This window comes from Muntiacus reevesi, chromosome 17 (genome assembly GCF_963930625.1).
Source record: "Muntiacus reevesi chromosome 17, mMunRee1.1, whole genome shotgun sequence".
NCBI lineage: Eukaryota > Metazoa > Chordata > Mammalia > Artiodactyla > Cervidae > Muntiacus > Muntiacus reevesi.
This window is the reverse complement of record NC_089265.1, coordinates 55,738,154-55,751,101: the sequence shown is the minus strand read 5'-3', so window position 1 is coordinate 55,751,101 and position 12,948 is coordinate 55,738,154. Positions and strand designations below refer to the sequence as shown.

At 55.4% G+C, this 12,948-nt stretch overlaps 2 protein-coding genes across 9 annotated transcripts in view; one reads left to right on the top strand and one right to left on the bottom strand.

Annotated features, from left to right (window-relative positions):
• Positions 1–670: 670 nt before the first annotated feature.
• CIMIP2B (ciliary microtubule inner protein 2B) lies at positions 671–2,640 on the top strand. 3 transcript variants are annotated; one of them, XM_065907670.1, is made up of 6 exons: positions 671–790; positions 1,180–1,403; positions 1,490–1,695; positions 1,883–1,934; positions 2,012–2,209; positions 2,505–2,640. In XM_065907670.1, exons 1-6 carry the CDS (start codon positions 729–731, stop codon positions 2,591–2,593), a joined length of 831 nt encoding a protein of 276 aa, XP_065763742.1. In that variant the 5' UTR covers positions 671–728; the 3' UTR covers positions 2,594–2,640. The 3 variants fall into 3 exon arrangements, with proteins under 3 accessions (XP_065763742.1, XP_065763741.1, XP_065763743.1); XM_065907669.1 differs by lacking the exon at positions 671–790 and having other exon boundaries at positions 798–1,695; XM_065907671.1 differs by lacking the exons at positions 671–790; positions 2,505–2,640 and having other exon boundaries at positions 798–1,695; positions 2,058–2,178.
• A 60-nt stretch (positions 2,641–2,700) lies between these two features.
• Positions 2,701–12,948, bottom strand: part of RUSC2 (RUN and SH3 domain containing 2) — a 57,825-nt gene continuing 47,577 nt past the window's right edge. For all 6 annotated transcript variants that reach the window (XM_065907663.1, XM_065907667.1, XM_065907665.1 and 3 more), the window contains 10 exons: positions 8,144–8,773; positions 7,747–7,932; positions 7,446–7,586; positions 6,228–6,304; positions 5,848–6,022; positions 5,657–5,762; positions 4,949–4,995; positions 3,716–4,517; positions 3,485–3,622; positions 2,701–3,401 (listed from right to left, as the gene is read on the bottom strand). In XM_065907663.1, the coding sequence (XP_065763735.1) occupies positions 3,200–3,401; positions 3,485–3,622; positions 3,716–4,517; positions 4,949–4,995; positions 5,657–5,762; positions 5,848–6,022; positions 6,228–6,304; positions 7,446–7,586; positions 7,747–7,932; positions 8,144–8,773 (2,504 nt within the window). In that variant the 3' untranslated portion in view covers positions 2,701–3,199. The remainder of the gene's footprint in view (positions 3,402–3,484; positions 3,623–3,715; positions 4,518–4,948; positions 4,996–5,656; positions 5,763–5,847; positions 6,023–6,227; positions 6,305–7,445; positions 7,587–7,746; positions 7,933–8,143; positions 8,774–12,948) is intronic.

Below are 12,948 nucleotides of genomic sequence, written 5' to 3'. Positions count from 1 at the left end.
TGTTGCTACAAAGCGTATCTGTATACATTAGTCTGAGGCTCGCAACAGTGGCAGGGTGAGCAGTAGGACCTGCATTTTATAAATGCGGATAGGAGGCTTCAGAGATACTGCATGACGTGCCCACAGTCTCACAGGGCTTAGCCGTCCTGACTCCTGCTCCTCTGCGCTCTCTGCAGTTGTGGTGTGTGCCTGGCAGAGCAGGGCATATTTACTGAGTGGATGATGATGTGGATTATAGTAGTAATTCTTGTCAAGTTCTATTATTAAAATAAACAATGTCACTGCTTAGAGGTCTCTTGGTTCCTTTTCCCCCATCACCTCCCCTCTGGGCTTTCCTAGGAAATCACCTTCAACCAATACGCAGAGAGAGTAGAACCCACATCTCCTCAGACAGAAGCTTAGAGGGGCTTAGGAATGGCTCAGCGGATCTGTCAGGCTCTGCTCCCCTGCCTCCCACACGAGGGCTTCCTTCGGGCCCGCAGCGGGGAGGCCGTCTGTGCTCAGCCTTCTCCCCGCCCCCAGGTTGCAGGCCTGCGTTTGTTCAGGAGGCTGTGCTCTCCCGGCCTGCTGGCCTCGGCCCTGGCCGGCAGCACAACGGGGCCCCCGCCCCTCCCTCTCCTCCGAGCCCCGCCTCCCGCCGCTGGCTCGGCCTCCCGGCCCTGGACACGGTCAGTACACACAGCCCAGAGGCTGAGCTCAGAGAGACAAAAGGAGCTGCCTGGGTCCCCATGGCTGTGGCCCGCACCTTCGTACCAGGGCTGAACCCCCAGAACCCTCATTATATCCCGGGGTAAGACTTCCACCCAGAGCATACCCGTTTGCTTCTGGGAGTAGGGGTAATAAGGGTATTGAGGTGTGCCACCTCGGCCTTGGGGGCCAAGCGGACATCGTGGAATGGGCGGCTTATGGGTGGGTTATCTATGGTGTCGGATGGAAACGGGAAAGCAAAGGAATGGTCGGAACCGGGCCTGCTGTGAAGCCTTGCGTTGTGCTCTCCATGGCAACTGGGTAACAGCGAGGGGAAGGTTGAAAACCCAGACAGAGAACTAAGAAGTGCCTGCTCCAAATACGCACACAGCGGAGTCCAGAATGCTCGGGGCCTCAGCGGTCTCTGCGTCTCTGTCTGGGGCTGGTGAGGCAGGGCTTTCTGGAGGTGAGCAGGTGAAACCCCTGCTACAGGTACACCGGACACTGCCCGCTACTTCGGTTCAGCATGGGCCAGACCTATGGACAGGTGACTGGGCAGCTACTTCGCGGCTCTCCTGGCCTAGCCTGGCCCCCCGCCCACCGCACACTTCTGCCTCCCATTCGGCCTCCAAGATCCCCCGAGCCTCGCAGGAGGAGCCTGCCTGTCAGGCGCGGACACGAAAGGCTCAGCTCCAGCATGGTCCCTGGGTACACAGGTTCGGACGCAGGTATGAACAGGGGCCCCATCCCAGGACGTGGGCCCCGCGCGCTGATGCATCTTCCTTGCCCCCTGCCCACCTAGGTTTTGTGCCACAGGCACAGTTCATCTTTGCCAAGAACTGCAGCCAGGTCTGGGCTGAGGCTCTCAATGGCTTTACTCAGTGCAGCAGAGGACGGGGGAGTCAGGAGCTGCCCGAAGAGGCCAAGGGGGAAAAAGATGTGGAGGCAGACCACGAGCCAAAGCCGGAGGCAGAAAAGGAGCCGGAGCTGGGGCAGGAGGTGGAACAAGTGAGATGGAGAAGGCTGAGGCAGAGTCCAGCGGTGGGAGCGGGGAGCCCCTGCCTGTTGTGTGGCCATGCGTAGGCTGGCTGCGGGCACAGAGCCAGACCACCAGCCCCACTGCCCTGCGAGCTTGTGTTATAAACCAGGGGCTGAATCTGTTTCCTGTTTCTCCTCTCTCATTTCTCCTCACAAGGCGTCCCCTTATTCCATGGATGATAGTGACCCTCGCAAGTTCTTCATGTCAGGTGAGAGGATGTGGGTAATGACCAAAGGCCTGGGGATGCGCCCGGAAGGTACCGACTGCGTGTTCCCGCCCCCCCAGGCTTCACTGGTTATGTGCCCCGTGCTCGCTTCCTCTTCGGCTCCAGCTTTCCTGTGCTCAGCAACCAGGCGCTGCAGGAGTTTGGAGAGATGAAGTCACCGGGCAGGTCCCGGAAGGATCCTAAGCATCTCCCGGCACTGTCCCGGACCTACCCTCAGCATCTGGGCCTTTTACCTAAATACGGGGGCTATGTGCCAGGTCAGGATGGCCCGGGAGGCAGGCTTTGGGGACTGGGATATTTGTGTGTGTATGTGTGTGAGTGTGAGTGAGTGATAGGTGGAGGTGGTTTGGGGGATGGGAACTAGTAGATACGGGGAGGGGGTCCTTGGATCGTCAGGTTCGGCTTTATCACTGGGCAGAATAGGAACTGACATAGCTCGTAGTGTGGAGTGAGGACCAGAGTTCGGAGGATAACTTGGAGGTTCTGGGTAACTGGCTGAGGGATAACTTTTCTGTGCCTCTGGCTACAAATGACACTCTTGCGGCCACACAGGGTATAAGTTCCAGTTCGGCCGCACGTATGGGCATCTCACCCACGATGCTCTGGCTCTCAGCACCCTCCAGAAGCAGCTCCTGGTGTAGGTACCTGGAATTTACGTTCTCTCTTCCCTTGTCATCCTATCCCAGCCATCCTTTTGGAAAGAAGAAAGGCGGGTTGGCGGGTGGGAGGAAGCGCATAGAGAGAATGGTTTGGAGGCCGAGCACCTTTTTTATTAATAGGTGTAATAAATAAATAAATAAATACAGAAACAGAAGCCTGGGCTCCTCCTCCCTCCCTGACCGCCAGGCACTGGCCACAGCCTATTTACAGCTGGGGGGCTCAGGGAACTGGCCCCAATACTGTCACCCAAACTCCTCACCGCCTGGCCGAGGGAACCCTGCAGGCGGGCCTTCTGGTCACCTCCCTCCACAGGGAAGTACCTGTCTGCACCCACGGGAGGACTGGCCAGATTGGCTGGGGAGACTCTGGCAGCCCAGTGCCGCATCCCTTCCCCCCTCTCCTGGGGGAGGTCCGGACGAGGTCACTGGGGCAGGTGATGGGGAGTGATTAATACTGAGCACAAGGATGTTGTGGCCCCCAGCTCTCGGCCTGCTCTCTGTAACCAGGCCAGACGGCCTGGGCAGTGCTCTTAGGCCATGAGCCTGGGGGCTGTGAGGGTCCCTGAGGCCACCAGCATGCACAGGGCCTCAGTTCTGGCTGCTTCCAGGGCTTGGACTTGGAGTTGGGGTCAGAGTCACGTAGGCCAGGGGCACCAGGCCGGTGTCAGGGCCGCGGCTGCAGCGCAGCCAGTCTGCCCCGGCCGGCCCCAGCACCCGCAGGGTGTCTCCCTTGCGGAAGCTCAGCTGTCCAGGGCCTGTGGCCAGATGGTGGCACAGCGCCTTCACCTCACTGGGGAGACAACGAATGGAGGTCAGGGAAAGCCCATCCCGAGCCAGCCTCAGCCCCCCAGTCCTCCGGCCTCCCCGGCTCACCATGGAGGCTTGGAAGGCAGGCCTGGAGAGGGTGCCTCCTGCAGGCTGTCCTTGGGCTCTGGCTCCCGGCGGGCACCCACTGTTTGCGCCACGAGCTGGAACACAGACTTGTCCAGGCTGAGCCAGTCCGAGGGCAGCCTACGGGAGAGCGGCCAGGGCTCTGGCTCCATCTGTGCCCATCTTAGAGCAGGCTCTCCCACCCGCTAGTCTCCACCAGGGGCCTCCTCTTACCTATTTGTGGGTCGGGCCTCCCGCTGAGCCTTCCGGGACCCAAAGAGGTGTCCCCACTTGATGCCCCCTGGCGAAGGTTCGGACGCTCCTTCCTCATTTTCTGCTGGCGGGGCGGCGGAACCCTCCCTCTCCCGGCTCCGCCTCAGCTCCGCCAGTACAGAATCTGGGGGGCTCCCCATCCAGAAGGGCCAGCCCTTCTCCCGGCCGAGGGTCTCCTCAGGGGCAGGGCAGGCCTCCGCTCCCTCCACGACCCCCTCGCGGGGGGGCGGCCCCACGCCTCCTGCCGTTTTCTTTTTCTCACTGCCGCTACCAGTGCTGCCACCTCGGGGGAACCTGGAGACCTCGCTGGAGCCATCGATATAGACCTGGGAGCTCTGCATGAGCTGGTACCACCAGCCAGCCTGCCCACTTCGGGCCCACCTGCCGCGCCCCAAGCTCCCGGCCGCCTCTGTCTCCTCCTCTTCCTCCTCCTCCTCTCCACCTTCTGGGGCACCCACACCCTTCACCCGCTCCCCGGGGGCCGCCCTGTCCACATCTCCGGGGCCGTCCTGGCTGCGGGAGCGGGCCAGCTGTAGGGTCGAGTGGGCGGACAGCAGCAGGTCTTGGGACACTCGTAGCAATTCCTTGTGCTGCCGCTGCTGCTGGCCGCTCTGCAGCAGCCGGTGCTGGAACAGCAGGTCTAGGCTGAAGGGCAGGAGGGCCAAGGGTTGGAGCAGCAGCAGCAGCTCCTCGAAGAGGCCGGGGCACACCGTATGCGCTGCATTCAGGAAGCCCCACGGCTGGTAGTGCGTCTGGACGATATCTAGGGGAGAGAGGGAGGGGGACTGAGCCACACAGAGAAGCAGAGCCTGGCCTGGGGGTGGGCCTCGGAAAGGCGAGGCGGGCAGAGCCCTCGCATACTGCTGGGCGGGCTGTGTACTGTGGTGTAAACAGTGCCTCCAGAAGTCGTGTGGTGCACACACTCCATCAGCTTAAGCAGCAACCTCGAGTTCAGAGGGGAGGCTCCTGGCCACCCTGACTTCCAGATTGCCTGAGTATCTGCCTGGCTTCCAGGCTCTAACATAGCAGAGGCTGGGAAAGGACTCGGGTAGAAGGCCAAGCCTCGAGATGAAAGCTTGTGTGGTTCTCCTCCCCACCTCTAGACTCTGCAAAGACAGCAGTGCCGCCCCCGCTTTGATCCTCCCGGGACGGGCCTGTACTGAGTTGGCAAGACAGCGCAGGGTTCTGTGTTACCTTCGTGGTTATAGAGGTGATTAAACCAGAACTCCAGGGACCGGATGCTGCAGGGAGAGAGGGGAAGAGTTGAGTCTTGTGCGGCGAGAGCCAGATCGTGAGGTACAAAGGACACAGATATGGGGGGTCAGACACAGCAGAGGGACAGGCGAACATCTCCCTTCAATGGCAGTCTAGTTTCATGTTACATAGTCTGGAAACTCAGAAGGGATGTAGGCGGGGGTGATTCACAAGCCAGTCACTTCTTAGAATGGAGTTGACTTGCCCGTGACCGAAGAAGTCAGGGCAGCTACTGAATGAGAAGACAGGGCAGCTGAGGACCAGAGGGGATGACCCTGGCTCATACTCAAGAAAGAAGGACACTATGATATACGTGCCAAGGTGGACTGGGTCAAGCAGGATTCGGAAGCAGTGCTGGAACTGAGAGGTTCAGGGTTACAATACCCATAGGGACTGAGAACCAGATTAATTTCCAAGTGAGACAGATTATAGATTTATAAAAGCAGAAGCCTGTATTGGTGATCAGAGTTGTGGGTCTGGTAGGAAACCTATGACCCATGAAGAGAGGCTGTAGCAAGCTGGGGAGAAAGTGGGCCTGAGCCTGGCCACAGATCCTGCAGATTCACCCTTTCTGATTCAGTCTAGGGAGTTGGTTCTTCAGAGGGGCTGGGGCCCAGGGGAGGGGGTTGCAGATTTCCACACACTCACTTGAGCAGGCCGAGGATGAAGGCGTTGAAGCGCATGGTGTGACTGGTGAGCTCGGGGAACTGGCTGACTTTGTTGTACAGGCCGTGCAAGACCTTGGTGGATGGGCCTGGGAGGAAGCCAGAGTTGGAGGGCACCATCTTTGGAACCCTGAAAACTCAGCTTGGGCTTCTTCCCTTGCCACCAGCACTGACCTAGCTGTGTGGAGGCCTCCACCACGCTCCACGGTGTGTTCTTGCGTTGCCCAATGATGACGTCCAGCACAAAAGACTTGAGCCCGTCCTCCAACACCGCCCGCACCGCCGGGCACAGGTACTTCAGGACCAGGTGGCCCACGTTGGGGCTCACAGAGCTGTTGCCCAGCTTCGCCTGCGGGCGCAGCGGGGAGCACGGGGGTCACCTGCAGCCTGGCCTCGGTCCTCTGACTCTCTGAGTCCTTACGGTGCTTCTCCTGTGCTCCCCGCCCCCGAGGACCCAACTCTGGGTGCTGGGGGACGGGGAGCAAGGCACGGGGGTGGCACAGGACAGGGGAGGCTCAGCAGGACGGCGCCCAGCGCGCCAGCCTCTCGCCTACCTTCACCCCGGGATCCCGGCTTGTGCCAAAATGAGCCACAATGAGGTCCACGGCAGTGTTGACAGCCTTCACCAGTCCTGCAAGTGAGAATTTGATGGGCCAGGTCCCTAAGTGAGTCCCCAGGCAACTTGGCTGGGAGTGGGCCCTCCGTGGGGAGAGGGAAGGGCTCACACACACACACACACACACACACACACACTCTCTCTCTCTCTCTCCCTCTGTCCCTGCATAGGCGCCACAGGCCTTGGCTTCCTCCTGGTTTTGCCCAGTTCTCAAGTCCTTCCTGATTTCTACTCTGCCAAGACCCACCCCAATGATCCCACTAAGACACTCAATGTTCTCACTTCCTTGCCCTCTTACTTCAAACCTGCATCAGTCTAACTCTCCATCCTCTCCACTCTGAGGAACCAGGCTATTGGCTGCTGCTGGACAAAGTCCAGGGCTGTTCACCCAGGGCCTGGGAAGGGCACTTCTTTGATGCGTACCTTGCAGCACCCTCTGCTACGCTCTCAGGTTGCCATGCCAAATCCTTACCCCTCTTCTCAAGCCCTTGGTTCTACTTCACCCAGAGAACAGAGGCCACTGGTAATGAATTCACTTCCCTCTCCATCCAAAAGACAGGACTACATTACATCTGTCCTTCCCACCTGCCCGCTCTCACTCCCTTTCCATCCTGGAGGAAGGTGGCCATTCCCCTTCTTGCCTAAGGTTCTTCCCTCTCGACGCTCTGAGTCCCCTACTCTGTCTCTGCAAGGGACTTTAGCTTCATCTTTCTCCCTTTCACAAGCTCCTTCTCTTCAGCGCACAGTTATGCTCAATCCTCTCCTGATCATCTCATTTAAACGGCTCTGCTAGACTGGTTCCCTGTCAGTCCTTATCTGATTAGATGTCATGATCATGCTTATCCAAGCTACCTTGTCCTGTAGCACTTGAGCTCCCCCAGTTTAGCACACAGGAGTCTCCCTCCCTACACACAGCTCCCTGAGGGAAGAGATGGAGGCTGATTCTTAAGCATCTGATAAATGACTGTTGCTCACTTGCAGATACTCATGATCCATAGTACAGACTTCTGCCTCTTGTCCCAATGCTTGTGCTAATTCCCTCCCAGCACTTGGCGTTCTAAGACAGGAAATATTCTGAAGGGCTAGATAGTCGGGCTACAGGCATAAAAAGGTAGAGACAGCAGATTTCCGGTCTTGAGCTAGGAATGATATTCACCTTTTTTCTGAAGCAGGTCAATGGATACAGCTTCTGAGCTGCCATCTGGGGACAGGCAAAACTCAGCGGGGGGCTTCTCAGTCAAGGAGAAAGGGTCTTGGAAGTCAGGGCAGGTTAGTGGCAGCGGCTTCACTACTTGACCTGGAAAGAAGAGAAAAATCAATCCCAAGCAACTGTCTTCCTGAGTGGCAGCTCAGTTCTGTGCCTCATGTCCTCTGAGATGTGTTCTTTTAGGATTGACCCCTCCCTCCCAGTTGCAGCAGAGCCTGCCCTGGGTTTGCTGGGGACCCGGTCCACACACCATTCAGCCGGCAGTTCAGATGGCCAGCAGCGCCGAGGGAGCCGGGGAACTCAAAGATGGGGTTCCTTCGGGCCAGCCGAGCATCCTGTGACCTTCGGTCTAGGCTCCCTGACAAACCAGGGGGCCCTAGAGGGTTCTTCCTCCTGTATTCTCGCCACTTGAGTGCTTGAGGGGATAGGTGGTTGGCTGAAATCAGGAGAGATTAGCAGAAGAGACAGGAAATAGTTAAGAGACAACATTTCATATCCACCCAGTGGGCCTGTATAAAACCCGAGGGTTGGGATATTAGCTACCGAGGCACACGCTGTAACCTGTGACCCTTGCGGAGCATAGGAAACCATTCGAAGGGGAGGTAGGCGCCCGCGGTGGGGAAGGGGGTGGGCAGTGAGCTGCATACCATTACTGGGCCTGGAAGCCATGCTGCCCTCGCCACCTCCCCGGGCCAGGCTCTCTGCTCGGCCGAGGCTAGATCTCCAGGAGCCCAGAGGAGGCAAGCTTCCTGTCCCATGGAGCCGGTACTCAGCCAAGGTCAGTATCTTCGGATCCTCCTTCTGCAGCTGCTGGGAGACGGCAGGCCGGACGGCAGGAGGACAGGAGAGGCCCCATGGAGACGGGCTTTCTGTGGCTGCGGCCTGCTCTGGGGCAGGGGAGCACGAGGTGGAGGCCGAAGAGTCGGTGCTGGGCCCAAAGGGGCCAGTACTCCGGATGGGGGAGTAGCTGCCCAGCGGTGACGGCCGCGAGGTCTCTGGCTCAGGCCCGGCTTTCCTGGCACCCCTGTGGGTGGGCACCCGCGGCTCCCCTGAAGGGGCTGGGTCTGGGCCTGGGGCGGCGGGGGCAGCCGCGGGGGCAGGCTGCGGCGCGCGGCTGCAGCCCGAGAGGCTGTAGAGCTGGGAGAGGCCGTGCAGGGCCCGCGCCTTGGCCAGCTGCTTGGGGAAGTGGTGCTGGAACACGAACGGCTGGATGGGCAGCGTGGTCGGCCTCTGCTCCTTGCTGTAGCGAAGGACAGGTCGGCTCTCAGCACCACCCCCTGCGGCAACAGGGATGGAGAAGGAATCAAACACGGAAACACATGAGAGGAGGCGGAGGGACAGTCAGGAGATGATGCCCACCAGGGAGCGGGGAGAGGGGGGCGGGACCCGGGCTGAAGGAGCGGAGTAGGGCAGCGGTAATTTGCCTCTGTGGAAGGTGGCACTGCTTCTCCCATCTTCTCCTGGTGTTTTTATGATACTGACTTGTCTCTTGGCTGTTCAGCCCTTCTTCTTTTTCTTGACTTAAATGCGGGTGCATCTTAAGGCTCAATTCTTATATTTCCCTTTACACTTTCTTCCCTGCATTGTTCATGTCCAGACAGTCATATAGGTGACTTCTGAACCCATGGCTTTAGCCTCAACCTTTCTCTTGGTCTCTAGATCATTCTGCTTTAGGTTTCTGTTTCCAATCAAAATTTGCTATTTAAAATACCTCATTCATTCTCCTGATGATTTCCATTTCTGCCAATGGCAGAACCACCATTTTCTTTGTGAAAGTAAAAGCGTCAGTCACTTAGTCGAGTTCAACTCTTTGTGACCCCCAAGGACTGTAGCCCGCCAGGCTCCTCTGTCCACCGGGATTCTCCAGGCTAGAATACTGGAGTGGGTTGCTGTTTCCTTCTCCTTTGTATCTAAGGTCTAAAGGCCTGGAGTTGGTCACATATTTCAGTGTTAATTTACTTCAAGCTTTCACCCATCATCCCTGCCTCAACTAGGGCCCACATATTTCCTTCTTGATCAAATCTAACCATAATAAAATATTTCTTTCCTTGCTGCTAGAATCAGCTTCCTGTCACCCAGTCCACCCCAGTCATACTCTTTCACTGATCCTGGCCTTGGAACCCCAGTGCCCACATCTGCTCCTTCTACACAGAGGCGCGTTTCCCAAGGCTGGTCCTCTCCTGTTCTTTCAGCCAATCTTCTAGTCAGCATCCCGCAGAACACGCGTCTCAGAGCTAAACACTCCACAGCCCTGCACAGAGGCAGTCTTGGCGTTTGGGTTGTGGGTCTAATTAAACACTGCGCGCTGTAAACACCCGAATAAGCACCAGGTGGCGCTAGAACCGCCCGCATCACCTGAAACCCTGGGTGTGGCTCACTCGCACCCCGGGTTCAACAGCTGCGAGGCAGGAATGAGTATCCACAGTGAAAAGACCTGGGTACTGGAAATTTAGAGATCAAGTCATTTGCCCAAGGTCACACAGCTAGGAAGTGGCAGAGCTAGAAATCTGCCTAAGTCAGACTTCGGCTTTGCGGCTAACGTTCTCTCTGCCATATCGCACCACACGTGAAATGGTATCAGGCTGGATTTTCCTGCTCCTTGCCTTTCCCCATTTATTTACTTCCGAGAGTCTTAAGGGGATGGTGACCACAACCCCACAAGGCAGGTGTTTCAGAACCACTCTCAGTGGACATTTTCAGACTATACTCTCCTGCCAGTCCCAGTCAGCCTTAGCTGTCTTGAACAGCCCCTGTCAATCTCCCTTGCTCACTATGCTCCAGCCATACCTTCTTCGGTCCTTAAACATGTCAAGTTCATTAACATCTTGGGGTCTTGTGTACCGCTGTTCCTTCTGCCTGAAATCAGCTAGGCATTCAACTCAAGCGTCACCTCCTCCTCAAGACCTTCTCTGATTGCCCCAGTGCCTCGGGCAAGGCATGCTCTCATCACCCCGTTGCATTTCCTTTTTAGCCATTTTTCACTGTCAGAAATGATCTTATTTGTTTATTGCCCATTACTCCTTATTAGGGTTCTGGAAAAGCAGGGGTTTTTAAATCGTTCCCTGCTGCATCCCCAGTGCCTAGAATAGACCTTAGTATATGGTAGGTACTGAATAAAAGACATGAACGAATCCTCACTGTCACCCTTGGCTCAGCATGGTCTCACTGCATCCAGATCTTCTCACACGGACCAGCTCACTTCCTAGAGCACCAGTTCTACTTCCCGTGGCTCTGCTGCCCACAGAACAAAGTCTAATCTCAGGCAGGTTGGGGGCCACACCTGTGGCAAATGCACTACCCTCCCCATTGGCATGGCTCTTCCCACCCCTTTCTCATCTTTAAGCACACTGCTTTTCCCGCTGGGAATGCCTTCATTCCCTCCACTTATTTAAATATCAAATTTCAAGCCTGAGCTGACTCTGGCTATCAGATTAGGTCCTCCCAACCTCAGCTTTACTGTACATGCTATATAGAGTATGTTTGAATTAGACTATCTATTCCTACTCTTTTAAAAATCCTCCCTGCTAAGTTCTCAGGGTAGGTTTGAGGCAGAGGAGGAAGACTGGGAAAGGGGGAGGGGTGACTATCAGTGGGGAGCGGATGTCAATTCTGCCCCCTGGAAATACAGGGGAAAAGGTCTGTCCTGTTCTGTGAGACAGCCCTTGGAAACCCTGGAGATAGAGCATTCCCTCAAGTCTAGCTGCAGGCAACAGGGCCCAGCTCCTCAGTGCCCTCCTAAAATGGAGCGCCCAGAATCCCAGGTGGGCACTCAGAGGTTCACAAGAGTGGAGAGGACTATCAACTCCTCCCTTCTGGCGTCTATAAATGAATCCAGCCATCTTAACTTTTTAGAAGCCCTTCCTAGCTGCTGACTCATTCTGAGTTTGCAATCAATTATTAATAAATATCCCAAATCAAGAAGAGCACTTGCATATCAAAGTTCATATTGGTCCTTGAAAGAACAAAACGTTTTTTCCAGACTTGATAAAATCCTTTTAAAAATCTTGGTTCTGCTGCTCAGAATCTCAAAGAGATCTCACTTCTTTTGTCATTCATGAATTCATCATTCTTTGATTAAAAATAAAAAAGTTTGTACAGAACAAAAAGAAAAGCCCTATGATAGGTCACTGGAGATTTATGGAACAAAAGTCTAATATTATGAAAAGTCTTATCTGATAGCAAAAGCACTTTTAAAGCCTCTCCTCCCATATCTGATCAGGACTGACCTTGTCCTCCGAGTGCCAGCCAAGCGCACTCTGTGCCCAGATAGACCCACCAGGCACTGCGGTCTGAGAAGGGTGTGAGATGACTCTGGCCAACCTCTGCCGTTTCTAAGCCCCCTCTGCCCTAGAGACCTTCTTGCATCTCTGGGGCAGTTCCTCCATGTGTGTTTAGGAGCCTGAAGTCATCTGATATGCTGCCATCTCCCAAACAGCAGGTTTAGCACCATTTATGGGTTTTTAACCCCTTTCCTTTGAGAAGCTAACAGACCAACCTAAGGCCGAAAGTGAAAGTGTCAGTTACTCAGTTGTGGCGGACTCTTTGCGACCCCATGGACTGGAGCCTGCCAGGCTCCTCTGTCCATGGAAATCTCCAGGCAAGAATACTGGAGTGGGTGCCATTTCCATCTCCAGGGGATCATCTCAACCCAGGGATGGAACCCAGGTCTCCTGTATTGCAGGCGGATGTTTTACTGCCTGAGCCACAGGGAAGCCCTAAGGCCACATAATCGACCTCCCCCCTGCTTCATCTCCCCTTTCCTTCCAAACCCTCTGAGATCTGGCTTCTGCCCTCATCACTCCCAAATGCTGCTTTGGGGATTTTCAGCCTTAATCCTAGTGGCTTCTTTTCAGAACTTATTTGTTGAATCTTTTTTTGAAACCTTCTCCTTCTTTGGTTCCTATGACTTCACTTTCTCTTGGTTTCCCCTCTATTTTCTTGGCTGATTTTTCTGTTTCCTTTGAGGACTGCTCCGCTCACCCTTCAATCACTGTATCCCTGGGGCTCTGTCCCTTGTTCCCTTTATAACTCCACACAGTCTCCCTGGATGTTCTCACCACTCATAGCTTCAACTACTATTTTTACTCCAATGACTCTCTGATCATGGTGGTCTCCTGACCTCCAGGAGACATCCTTTCTAATCCAGCTTCCATTCAAACAACCTGTGATCTTTCTAAAATGCAAATCAAAACATGCCATTACAAACCAAAAAATGCCATTTCCCTAATTAAAATCCTTTAATGGTTCCATCCACATTCTACAATGGCTATACTAAATTATTTGCAGTTTCTGGAAAGCGTCAAGATACTCTGTGCCTTTGTGGTTTTGTACAGACTATTGTATAAGCCTAGAATGTTCTTTTTACGAGTCTCCACAAAGCCTACTCCTCTAACATTTTTCTAGACTGTGCTTAAATGTAAACTGTGTTAGCACTCCTTCTCTGACATTCTGG